Genomic DNA, 12440 nt, shown 5'->3' with positions numbered 1-12440 from the left:
TGTTCCTTCCATCTGCTATATTTTGTTTTCAAATTTTTAAGCTTTCTTGTTCTTCTTTTTTTTTAATCGAGTGGTAAATTGCACTCATCGTGACACCTGCAGAATTACCGATTTACCAAAATAAGAACTAGATTTTCTGGGAAAACCTTAATATTTAAATGATTAACGAATGTTTAAGGGTAAAATATCTAGGTTATACCCAACAAATAAACAGGCCCAACATATTGTTGCCTAGGCAATTCATGTTTGCGGGTGTATTCAGTCTCCATAATCGGTGACCATATTACATATTTCTCCCAATTAGTCAATGCTCCAGGCTCTAGCTAAATGTTAATTATAATGTCTATCATCGGTCTCATTTCACAACTTCTACAATTATGATTATGAGGGAGAGTTTGGGTATGGAAATTTCAAATTGCGGCTTCATTAACTTTGTATAGTTCACGAAAATCTTCAGAGTGTAACGGGGATCGTACTTTAGTCGGATACCGGGTGACTGGAGCGTGGCGTTAGCTTAGTACCTATGTACATATGTAGGCTGTTACAGACATCACGCAAATTACTCCCGTAGCAAACAAACTGTTGAAGCTTCTGTAAAATAACAAAATACGGTCGAACATTTTTGATGTTACACGTGCTGTTTACTTTGAAACACAAAATTAACATTGTGTTTAGCCCTTATAAAACTAAACGGAATAGTATAACGTTTCGAAAACATGATATTCGCTGAATGTAATGAAAAGATTGTGATATTCTGCGCTTCAGGATGTCTCGTGTTCTTTCTCAAAAGCATCGTTTTTCTGCCTTCACTTTAGACGAAGTATTTTTGCATTCATTATCAAATTAATACTGTACAACATGTAACAATGGATACAGCCCTTCACATAAGTCAGAGGGCGTACACTTTGCAGAAAGTATTTTAATATTCGTTTGTTCTATCGTGTCTTCTTTGATATGTCATGTCTCACGTCTGTCTACAATCCTAGATACTAATTAAGCACTCACTTTGTATTTTCCTACCAGAATAAGTTATTACTGTTCGTTAAATATCAAATAAGACCTTGGAATTGTAATTAGTCTAGAACTATACTGCTGTTTGTTTGAGCTTAAATGTGTAAACAGAAATGCATGCAATTACTTTTATTTGGTGTAAATAGTAAATTGCAGATGGGTATATTGACGGGTCTATGTACGAGTATGTGTGTCAGCGCCATCTTAGCTTGTAGCAGGTTTTAATTTTAGAGGTGAATAATAAGTCGAAAGTGTTTTAAGTATGTTTGATAAAAATCAGCCCAAGATGACTACCGTCACAAAATGGCGTAGTACTATAATGGACAAGGTCTCTCGTTTTTAAATACACCATATTTCAGGAAATAAAATACGTTTCATTTTACACTATTTATTTGTACTACTTGCTATAACTCCAGAAGTGCATTACAAGTACTTAAAGTACGTGACATTAATAAAAGCTAACAAATATTGTAGTGAAGTAGTGCAGAAAGGTATAACCGACCAATTCAACGGCTACCTCTAAAAAGTAAAATTTCGTCGTTGCTAATCAAATCTCTCGAATGTATGCGAGGGAGAATACTAAGCGAAGCAAAATGTAATTTCCATACATTTTAACGTCTGCTAAAAACTTTTGCCTGTGTAGAGAAGTAGATGACTTTTTAAACATGTGATAGAAAGCCTTTTAAGTTAGATTAGTCGTGACGGAAGCGAAGCAGCACTGTCAAAGCGCTGTACGATGTTTTCACCAACTAGAAAAAAACATTGTTTTTGTAAGTTTATTTCAAAAAACAAAGTCAGTTATGCTCCTTAGTGGACCAAGGCTTATGATGATGTAAAAATTGAAATTACACATTGCATCTTCTGGGAAGAATGCGAATAAAATGGAGACATAATAAAATACAACATTACATATTGCTGTCATTTCTGAACTTTCTTTAATATAAAAATCTCAGGTTGATTGGAAAGCAAATATAATTAGAGATATTCGGTTTAAAGCCACAAGCCGCGGGCGGGGTAACCCTGCCGACCACAGTCTTGTCGAGACGGCGACGTCTTACGACCTGCGGCTATGTTACAACGTTGTAACTTCTTTGTTCACTATCCTGATATTTGTTTCTAAGAAATTTTCTTTTCAACTAACTGTGTTTGTGCTGAAATCTATCGTTCAGGTAGGTACTTGTCAAAATTTCCACAGTAACAGGATCCTAGGATACTGATTAGGCTTCTATACTCCTGATTTCTTTTTAATCTTAATGGTTAACATCATTTTTCGCTTTCACAACGATTCACTATCTGCTATGCTTTTGTAAAAAAAAAACATCAACAGTCACCAGAGGCAGCAGACTTACTCACTCATTACTTAAAAACTTCGACTGGGTCTTCAACCGTCGATCATTAAGATACTCACAGTGGTATAAGAGGTGAGTGTCAGGTTATACATGCCCCCCGCGGTGAAGTACAGGGGCTTGTTAGCTCGGGCCATCACGTAGACGATGGTGGACTTCACTCCGGGCAGCTTGGCCAGGCCGCACTCCCACCCCGAGCAGTATATTGCCTCACCTACTTTCTGGCTCTGGAAAAGTGTTTTCGAAGCTTTAAAACTTTTCTCAGATTTGGGAGAAATTTTGCTCGTGGACGACGTAAAAAAAAGCTTGCCCACCTAATCGAGTGATATTTTTGAGAGTAAACCCTTATCGAAATGAACTCCTAATTGACGTAAAAGGGATACAAGAAAAGACTCTGCCTAGCAAGTAAGAACACTAATTGTTCTTAAGGTGTGATTTCTTGCTCACTTAAAATAATATAAAGATCCATCCTTCTCAATCGATTGCCACATCATGATATAATCCCTTATGACATTCAAACTTAATAATTTGGATGTTATTAAAATGTCGTAACGTTCTTTATACATAGCATGACTAACAAGTATAAACAAGTTCATATAATTGGCCGTGTTATGTCACACACGCATCGTGTCATGTAATGTATTGATGACTAGACCTCACATAAGATGACGCGTGTTTAGAAAGATATTGTTTTGGGCTGCAATGAGTCAGGTTCATTTGTGACTGATTGACAAAACAGTCCACTACTCATATTATTTAACATACATTGCTAAGATTAAGACATAGACACAGACAGATTAGGACACCATAAAGAGCACTACGGGCACACCATTTCCTTATAGGCAAAATTCAAATTGAGTCTTCGCTTATTTTAAACACTTATTAGAAATATAAGGCCAGTGCTAAATTTACTGACTGATCTACTGATTGAATCGGTTGTCAAAATTAATGATCACGATTGCAGTTTTCAAGAAAGTAACAATTTCAGCGCCTTACAAGAACAAAAAGGCAAGACAAGCTTTCTAGTAAGTACATGAGGGTAACACAAAAAGTTCCTTATTATGAGATTAAAATCACCAAAGCGTGGCAAAATGTACTTATAGACTTGCATATGTTCTTGTCTTGCATATATTTAAGGAAGAAAAAATCATCACCTCATTCGTAATTTCCTCGCACCAGCGACAGATGATGTAAAGTTCAAAAACGTTGTACCCCAAAAAGAGAAAACTCATCAGGCACTTAGCTATGCTCTCTGCTATCGTCTGAAAATTAGTATCATAGTTATAATGTAGTTTAATACTCCGCTAAGTGCACAACTACAGTCTCCTGGGAGTTTCGTCCTTTATAACTTGAGTGGAGAGAATAGCCACAATTTTGACCCCAAAACCCTCTAGAGTAATAACTTTCCGAACTTAGGAATTGAATTATGATTTTTTTGGAATTACTTATACTCAATCTTGTTCGAGGCTAAGGGTCGGATAACTAATGAGCTTAAAAAAAATTAGGATTTTATTTATGAATTGGTTAGTTCGAACATGTACACTACCCCAATTATTTACAATCAAAACAATGTTTTTCTTGGAACCCACTCTGCCGCCACCAACAATCATAAATAAATATTATTCCCGGAAATACATCTCCAATCAAGCTTTAGATAGATAGATAGATAGAATACTCTTTATTGTACACCATAAGGAAAAACTATTTAGCTTTAATTAGTAACAAGATAACAACAATAACTTAAACTGTTCAAAACTTTTAGGGTAATGAACAAAAACTTAAAGCCTAAGTGTATTTTAACAGGAAAAGCGCTTTCAACCATACGACCAACGAGGTAGTCTTACAAACAGTTAATGGCATAGTAAAGAGTATAGTATCGTTACCGTGGTGGCCTGGTACCCAACGAAACAAATGAGCGTGAAACTGGCTGCCAGCTGCCCCAACATCGGCCCGCTCAGGGTACTTCGCATTTTCATTGTATAACTACAAACATGAACACAATATATATAATAGGTATCCAAAGTAGAGTCTCCTCAAATAAAACGGTTGCAGTTATGGCGATAGAAGTGTTAAATGTGGTATCGCACTACACGCCGTAGGTCCTTAGCATTATTCGTTATAAAATGGAGTAAAGTAATTTTAGTAGTCATTTTCTTTGCCGCAATTTTTCCATATTTTTTTCATCGTTAAAACCTTCCCTGGACTGATACGAATATTTCAAAACTAAAAAAAAAACTAATCTTCTCGAGTTTTAGCGAGACTAATGAACAGGAATTCATTTTTATACATAGGAAGGAGTAGATGATATAATAAATAACATTTTTTAAGCTTGTCAGGAAAAAGCACTTAAAAGCTGAGCACAAAACACGACAAAAATACCTATAAATATATTTCTTTACCATCTTAAGTATCATTCACGTCCAATCAAAAGTCCAATACAATACAATTGAACGGTAAATCAGTTTTTTCAACATTTATTAAGTCTGGTTTTAATCCAAATATAGGAGAGAATGATTTTTCGATATAATAATATAATAACTAAGTGTACGTGGGTTTGTATTACTGTTAAACCTTGTCAGTAGCCTCCAATAGACATTTATAAATACTGTGTGCCTTATTTGGGCGTATAAAATTATTTCTACTCCACCTAAGAGCAATAAAATTACTACCGTATATCTAATATGGTACGTAATTAAATAAATAAAGTGCTTCTTTTCTGACGCAAGTATGAATAATAATTAAAATTGTTTTTTTGTATGTGTGTTTGGAAAATAATTAAAAGACAAATTGCTTGTCGGATTCCAACACCGAAGGATTCGTACAAATAAATTAATATTTAATAATGTGACTTAAAATTTGCAGTTTTCGTAATGTTTCCTTTATTTTTTTGTACAAGGCGCTGCTTATTAAATGATGTAACGGTTTTCTCACGCGTATTTAACGGGGGTGCCACGCGGTGCGAGCGAGTAGATCCCGCCGCGTCATCTCATGATTAAGGACTCCGGTTGGGTCCGAAACTAGTCGGGCTACCCCGATAAATACGCGTGAGTAAACCGTTACATCATTTAATAATGTATCAGTCTCACGGTAGTTATAGTAAAAAAAGAATCTGCTTTTTAATAAATTACCAGATTAATACAGGGAAGAGGTTCCATTCCCTTGCGAGCATCGAAAATTTGCGGAAGATACAGTAATGGTGAGGTGTCATTTGATTGCGTTGGATATGAAGTTTGATTGTTTCACGACTTTAAGGAGCAGTAAACCTGGTATATGACATTAATTAATTGAATTCAAACTTCTACAAAATGCGAACAATACAAACAGACAAACGATCGGACAACTATCTCACATTGTTATCGTTTTTTCCTTTCAAGGTACCGAAACAAAAATTCGGCTACGAGTGCGACCGATCCCAGCACAAGACGATGACTTTAGGCAATCCACTAATGTTAATGATTTTAATTACGTATGAGACTAGAATGTTTCTAAAACTAGCGACCCAAGAAATAAACTTATTCCCATGACAGAAAAAACAACAAAATAATGTTTTGTTACGAGGAATTAATTCACCTAGTAATCCTATAATGTGTACTAGTTAATCTGGTTATAATTAAAATGAGATTGGTTGGAACGTGTCTAGTTGAGAACTAGAGAGTTTCAATCTATTATTTGTTAAAGGACTATAAAGTTCGCGAGATTAAATCACTCTGTGGCGTAGTTACTCGGAACTGTGCTTAAACGGCACCAGATGGATGGATGTATTGATTCTGCGCGAACATACTATTCAGTGAGAGTCCTGGTATTGTGAAACGCTGAGGTTTTCTATAATTTCAGCTCTAGCTATCAACAATTAATTACACTTTGTTTAAATATTTTATTGACTAGGTACTCTATATTATTCGATATAATGAGCCCTTCAAGTATGTAACACCGTTCAAGTACCTATCCAAATGAATTAAAAAAAATGTCATTTCCAATCATTATGCAATGATTGATGACTTTGATTTTTATTATATTTTCAAGATTGTTGCTATAGCGGATAACGAAAACCTGTGAAAAGGGTTCAATTTTTTATAATCATTATATCTACCGAACCTTAAAAACTATAATTTTTCGATAACATCTACTAGGTTATAAAAGCCCTTACATTAAAGCATATCTTCCAGATTATACCACAACATATTGTGTGTATCTCTGTGTATCGTCCCGTGTCGGTACCGTTTCATCCTCTATTTCATATCGCCAATACATTGAATACACAACGCGAAATCGCGATTGACGTTGACCGAAATTGAAAAAATACGTGACTGTCATTTAAATGTAGAATTATCTCGAGAGCTCAAAATAAATTGGCCTTTTCAACAGCGGGATGAAATTGGATGACGTCAAATTATTAGCGAATCGGGTACGAATAAGTTTGATCCAAATATCAGTTTATTTAGTTATAGAGAGTCAAATTAAAATTTTGGACACCCAAAGATTTGGGCGTAAAAGGAACCTATGTAAAACAAATATTGCAGATAGGAACCCAAACCATTCAATACAATATGGTGAAATGACGTCATTAGTCATGGATGCTTAGCTTGGATATTTGATCGAACAATGGTGTCAGATGGAAACGTGGATCGATAAGTCATCATCTATGGCTGAAGTCATTGAACTTGTGAATATGCTGTATTTTAAAATGTGATGATATGTATATCACTTTATAGACTTTCAATCATCTATTGGTATAATTATGTAAATAAGCGCAATCTGCCTAAATGTTTTTCATTTGTTTATATTAATTAATACGTCAGAGACAGATGACAATAACTATTATAATATTTTATGATATATATAATAATTTATGAGAAATGTTTTGCGGTTACCTTAAAATGCGTTTATGCTGTTGCACTAATTCTCCCAATCGCTTTAAATATACAGCAGCAAATTTCGGATCATCAACCAAATTATTTTGCGGTACATCTAAAAAGCAGAATTCATAATAAATATATCATCATAATTATGATATTCACATTTATTTGTATTGTTAGTAACATTCCTGAACAAAACAATTTGTACATAGTTATTCAAAATGTGTTTCGAAAATACATTTCGAGGAATGTAACAACACTATTGCGTTTACAATCCACGTGTACCTGTTTTTAGTTAGGTATTACAATATACACACTATGTTATATACAGATCTAAATACTTAAAAAGATGATTCCACGCATCAAAATATTACAAACATTTTTTCCGTATGGGATCAATCATGTTAAGCGGAGGAATGAAAATCATGTGGAAGGCGTTAAGCATGGATTTGGGTGGATAAAGGGGAAGAGGACGACCAAAGAAACGATGGATTAATTGTATGAAAGACAATATGGCTCTAAAGAGTGTTTCTTGTGAGATGACGGCCGATAGAAAGGTATGGAAGAAGATGACATGTTTCGCCGAGCCCCCAAATAAAATTATTGGGAAAAGGGCAGGGGAATGATGATGATCAATCAATAATCCACTGATTCATCCCGCTTTGAGTAGAGCGGAAGGGAGAGTCAGACTTTAACTAACTAAATCCCACCCATGTGGCTTCTTTTGCCCATTGTGTTCAGATGCCGCGGTAACCGTTGCAGATAATCCCACTGATGACAGGACTTACCTTCAAACCCTGGTCTGCAATCAGTAACTAAATTCTCGAAGCAGTCACTTAGAACAGAAAACTGGCACAACAAGTGCATCAGATGTGTCTGCATGATCAGGTCTGTTACCATCACGAAGTGTGATATGTACATGAAGGCTATCACCACTATGATGTACGCCAGAGGGTATAACTCCGGGGTCTTGTAGTAGAATGGTAAGCGAATACCAACGATCAGGTTGTATTCCACTTCGTCTACTAAAGGGAAGATGAACCTAAAAAGTAGATGTTGAAATTAATAACAATTATGAGAACTAAATTAACATTACCTGTTTGTGGAAGAGTAAGCGGAAAGATTTTTGAAGACGTCTTTCTATTACTAAAAAATTGCTAGTATGAGTCTGACTGGCTACACGAAGGGCGCCGTAAAAATATATTTAAGTCCTGAGAAGTCGTAAATCAGAGCTGTTCTCGAGTTATTTTGACCAACTAATTGTACGAGTGATCGATCAGCATTCGCTATCAGATTAAAATAATTGGTCAGCCCTTTCAAAAATCGTAGGTGAGTAATATCCAGCCGTGCATACAAAAATGACTTCTAAATCTCATATTATACCAAATCATAAGTTACCATGCAGCAAGAGTACAATTTCCTAAACCCAGCAGAAGTTTCAAGTACGTCTCGTTCATTTGTGACCAATAATCGATTAGTTTCCTCCTTTTCTCCGTAGAAATATCGAAGTAGGGAGAATTCATGGACGTCGCCATTTCTTTATAGAATGCTTTGTGCTCCATCTAAAATATGAACAAATTTGTGCAACAACTTGTGTTTAACAAGTGGATAACTTTTATTCATAAACTTTTATTCATAAAAACCCAGGATTACTGGATGATATTACAAAAAGTTTAGTATCCAAAGATACGTGCCGTACAGGAACCGCAAGCGTGAAGGAGTCGATACAGGATGCTATGCCTGATACATCATTGATATCTGAGACCTGCGATAGCTGGTGTCATGTCATTGATTTCCGAAATCTATACTTCTATACTTACTAATATATAAACCTGAAGAGTTTGTTTGTTTGTTTGTTTGAACGCGCTAATCTCAGGAACTACTGGTCCAAATTGAAAAATTCTTTTTGTGTTGAGTAGACAATTAATCGAGGAAGGCTTTAGGCTATAAAGCATCACGCTGCGACTAATAGGAGCGAAGATACAATGGAAAATGTGAAAAAAAAACAGGAGGGATATAAATCATAACTTACATCTTCTTCTACCCACGGGAACGGAGTCGCGGGCAACAGCTAGTAATATAATATTAGTATTGTATTTAAAAATAGCTGAAACGAATTATTTGCTGGTAGGTCATTTTATAATTTTAAAATTACCAAATTAATAGTGTCAGAAAATTAGGGAATAAAATCGATAAAGGAAATGTAACGTCAATTTTTGTGAAGCCCCACGAGACAAAGGATTAAAGGATGTAGTACGGGAGTGGTTTAAAAGAAAAGAATAACGAAAAATAATTCGAAAATTGAAATATAACACGATAGACTTCATTTACCATATTCCTGTATCGGTACACAGCGATGAACTGTATGACCGTAGCATTAATGCTGGCTGCCACTTCGTCCAGGCTCGAGGTCTCGGTGAACCCGAACCACACCTCTCCGCAGATCAGCAGGACTATCGACAACTTCACTGCATTGCTGTACAGAAGGTAGGGAACATCGTGGTCTGATGTGGACAGACCTGCAGAACCATTAGATTATACAAATATGCAATTTATTTTTACCAACTTATAATAACCTTCCTGATACCTACGAAAGAACCTAGCTCTTACTGAATTAAATAAATAGTGCATGCTCATGCCCTACTTACATATTTGTGAACGATTATCGAAACGAAACTTTTGTTCGTATGTGGGAAATATACAGACCTCTAGATCTTTCCTTAAAAATTAAAACCCTTAAAAAAATAATTCAAATCAAATGAAAAAGATTTTATTTCAAATAGGCCGTTTCTCAGGCACTTTTCAAACGTTACATTACTGACTCTAGTTGCACGGTTCCAAATTGTCATTCTTATGGAGAAGAACCGGCAAGAAACTCCATAAGTTACTCTTTTCAAAATAAAATATTTTAGTGACATTTTACATTATAATTAATGTCTGCAAAAACAGCGTACATTAGCAAAACAAGTATTAAGATGAGATTTTCTATAAAGACTGACATCCAGAGAAGAGAAAACGTTACAATGAAGTAAGTTTCGCTGAGGTTTACACTTTTGATACATATACAGAGCATATTTCACAAAAAAAAGGAAAACTATATCTAATAATTGAATGACAATTCACATAAACTAAATATGTAGTCCTAATCAAATCCTTAACAGGAATGTCAAGGCATATCATAGATTCTATGAATAAAGGCTGTGGCTAAACTAATAGTAGATAACAACAAGGAAAAAAATAAATAATGATTTAGCAGACTGCCAGAGAGACCACATATACAAAGATAATACTAAGTCCACGCGCGCTTATCATTTATATAATCACAAATTTTATAGTAAGCTTTCTTGAGTTATTAGTTTACTCACTGATACTCAGACCGGCAGAACATAATATAACCGATTTTCAAGCATCGTTATTGTGAATACTACTGTATACCTACATAGCAAACAGATATTAAATTTTATTTATTTGTATTGATAGTCATCTCCAGTACCTACAATTACCGTTTTTACGTGAAATTACAAAAAAAAAATCATTTTAAACTTTTTGACATATTCAAATTATGTCAACATTTCTTCATGTCACTTTATTTGATACAAGCTTTCCACCCGCGGCTTCACCCGCGTCGAGGTCGGTTATATCGCTATTCCTAGAGAACTCTTCAAAAGTCCGGGATAAAAACTATCCATGTTGTCTCTCAAGGTCAACTCTATGTCTGTACCAAATTTCATTAAAATCAGTTCTGTGGTTTAGACGTGAAAGCGTAACAGACAGAGTTACTTTCGCATTTATAATATTAGAAGGGATTTGATTCGAGTTCTACCGAACAAGTCTGAAAACTGGAAACCTGTCTCAAGTTGCGGTACTCAAACTAGTCTGCGAGACTACATTAAGATAAATTGAACGAACTGAAATGTTAAGTGGTTGATTTACGCGAGCAAATATATTGTATCTTGAAGCGAGTATATTGTATCAAGTCTATTAATATAAGGTTAAATTTAACCCGTTACTACTATATTTTTGGTCTATATTAAAGTTCCAGTTGGAATATTGACTGGCGATGTTGCGACAATTTGAAAACAAAACGAGTTTAGCATAAATTTGAGCGAGTATGAGGCGTAGTACAAGGTTTTTCTTTGTCGTAATGCATGCCGTAACCGTATTTTCAAAAGTTCTATTTTTCAGGTAAGTTATAAGCCACATTATGATGCTAAAGGACACAGATAGAAGCTAAAAGAGATTGAGTAGATAATTAGAAGAGATAGGAAGCTGAAATATCGCGTAATTGCGTTTGTGAACGTTCCTGTTTTGCACACTTAATAGGTGCTGAATAAAGCAAATACAAGAAAATCAGAAAAACACAAGAGAACACAATAAAAAAACCTAACCTCAAACCAAAGTCTAGACAAACTACAAGCAGATACACTACTAAAAGCAAACCTAACATCGGCCGTCGTACACCAATATTTATCGGATCCTATATCTCAATCAACAGAGGTCATCCGACGGATCGCTCCTCAAATCTCCGGCAATACTTCACCTGTCAAATAAGCCACCCTATAGACGGACTCGAAGAAAACTGTCTCAAATTTCCCACATGATTGGTCGAGAGCCTTGGTGTGTGTCAATTTCCTCCAAAGGTTTTTCACGAGAGCCATTCTTGCGAACGTCGAGAATCCGTGAATCCGTGAATCCTTTGTGTGACTTCCACTGTAGATGGAGGTAAACGTCGTCGTGATTAAAGTTTAATTAATTATCGGTACGTTTCCATTGTTCGCCCGATTATAGTTGGAAAACGTATTTGATTGAATTAGTTTAATCGAATTGAACTCGGCATTTTCGGGATTGAATGATTGAGGAACGGGTTGAGGATTAAGACACTGTACTGTATATGTTAAAGTTTTGGTTAACTTGGTACTATACAGCAATGTATTTTGGCATAAATATTTGTACTTTGATAGCATCTATAATTTATCTAAAGTTCGCTATCGATAGTCGTTTAAATATTAAAACCGTCTCGTACCCAAGATTTGATCACGAATAGCTAATACTGCGCAGATAGCCGAGTGATAGAGTCATCACGCCGGATTCAATAACGAGTCGCAGGTTCGATCCCCGCTAGGATAAAAATTTTTGTGATCCACGAATGCTTGTCCTGAGTCTCTGTATTTTTGTGCATGTGACTTGAATAGTTGTGAAACTCTCCGCGTTACAACGATTATTTACA

General features: G+C 35.4%; 1 protein-coding gene across 1 annotated transcript; it reads right to left on the bottom strand.

The window, feature by feature from the left end:
• Positions 1–1383: 1383 nt before the first annotated feature.
• Positions 1384–12299, bottom strand: LOC113500634 (odorant receptor 22b-like). The gene is made up of 9 exons (XM_026881485.1): positions 11754–12299; positions 9545–9732; positions 8612–8775; positions 8002–8255; positions 7229–7325; positions 4241–4340; positions 3512–3619; positions 2420–2584; positions 1384–1760 (listed from the first exon to the last, which is right to left on the bottom strand). Exons 1-9 carry the CDS (start codon positions 11869–11871, stop codon positions 1704–1706), a joined length of 1251 nt encoding a protein of 416 aa, XP_026737286.1. The 5' UTR covers positions 11872–12299; the 3' UTR covers positions 1384–1703.
• Positions 12300–12440: the final 141 nt, after the last annotated feature.

This window comes from Trichoplusia ni, chromosome 14, assembly GCF_003590095.1.
Source record: "Trichoplusia ni isolate ovarian cell line Hi5 chromosome 14, tn1, whole genome shotgun sequence".
Taxonomy (NCBI): Eukaryota; Metazoa; Arthropoda; class Insecta; order Lepidoptera; family Noctuidae; genus Trichoplusia; species Trichoplusia ni.
Note: the sequence above shows the minus strand (reverse complement) of the source record. Positions and strands in the feature narration are given on the sequence as shown.

What these genes read in the sequence shown, in the direction of transcription:
- LOC113500634 (XM_026881485.1), bottom strand. Translation starts at nt 11,871, where the DNA reads ATGGCTCTCGTGAAAAACCTTTGGAGGAAATTGACACACACCAAGGCT. An exon ending in TAGGGTGGCTTATTTGACAG is followed by an intron (nt 9,733 to 11,753) that starts GTGAAGTATTGC and finishes ATGGTTCTGCAG; the next exon opens with GTCTGTCCACATCAGACCAC. An exon ending in TGTACCGATACAGGAATATG is followed by an intron (nt 8,776 to 9,544) that starts GTAAATGAAGTC and finishes TTCATATTTTAG; the next exon opens with ATGGAGCACAAAGCATTCTA.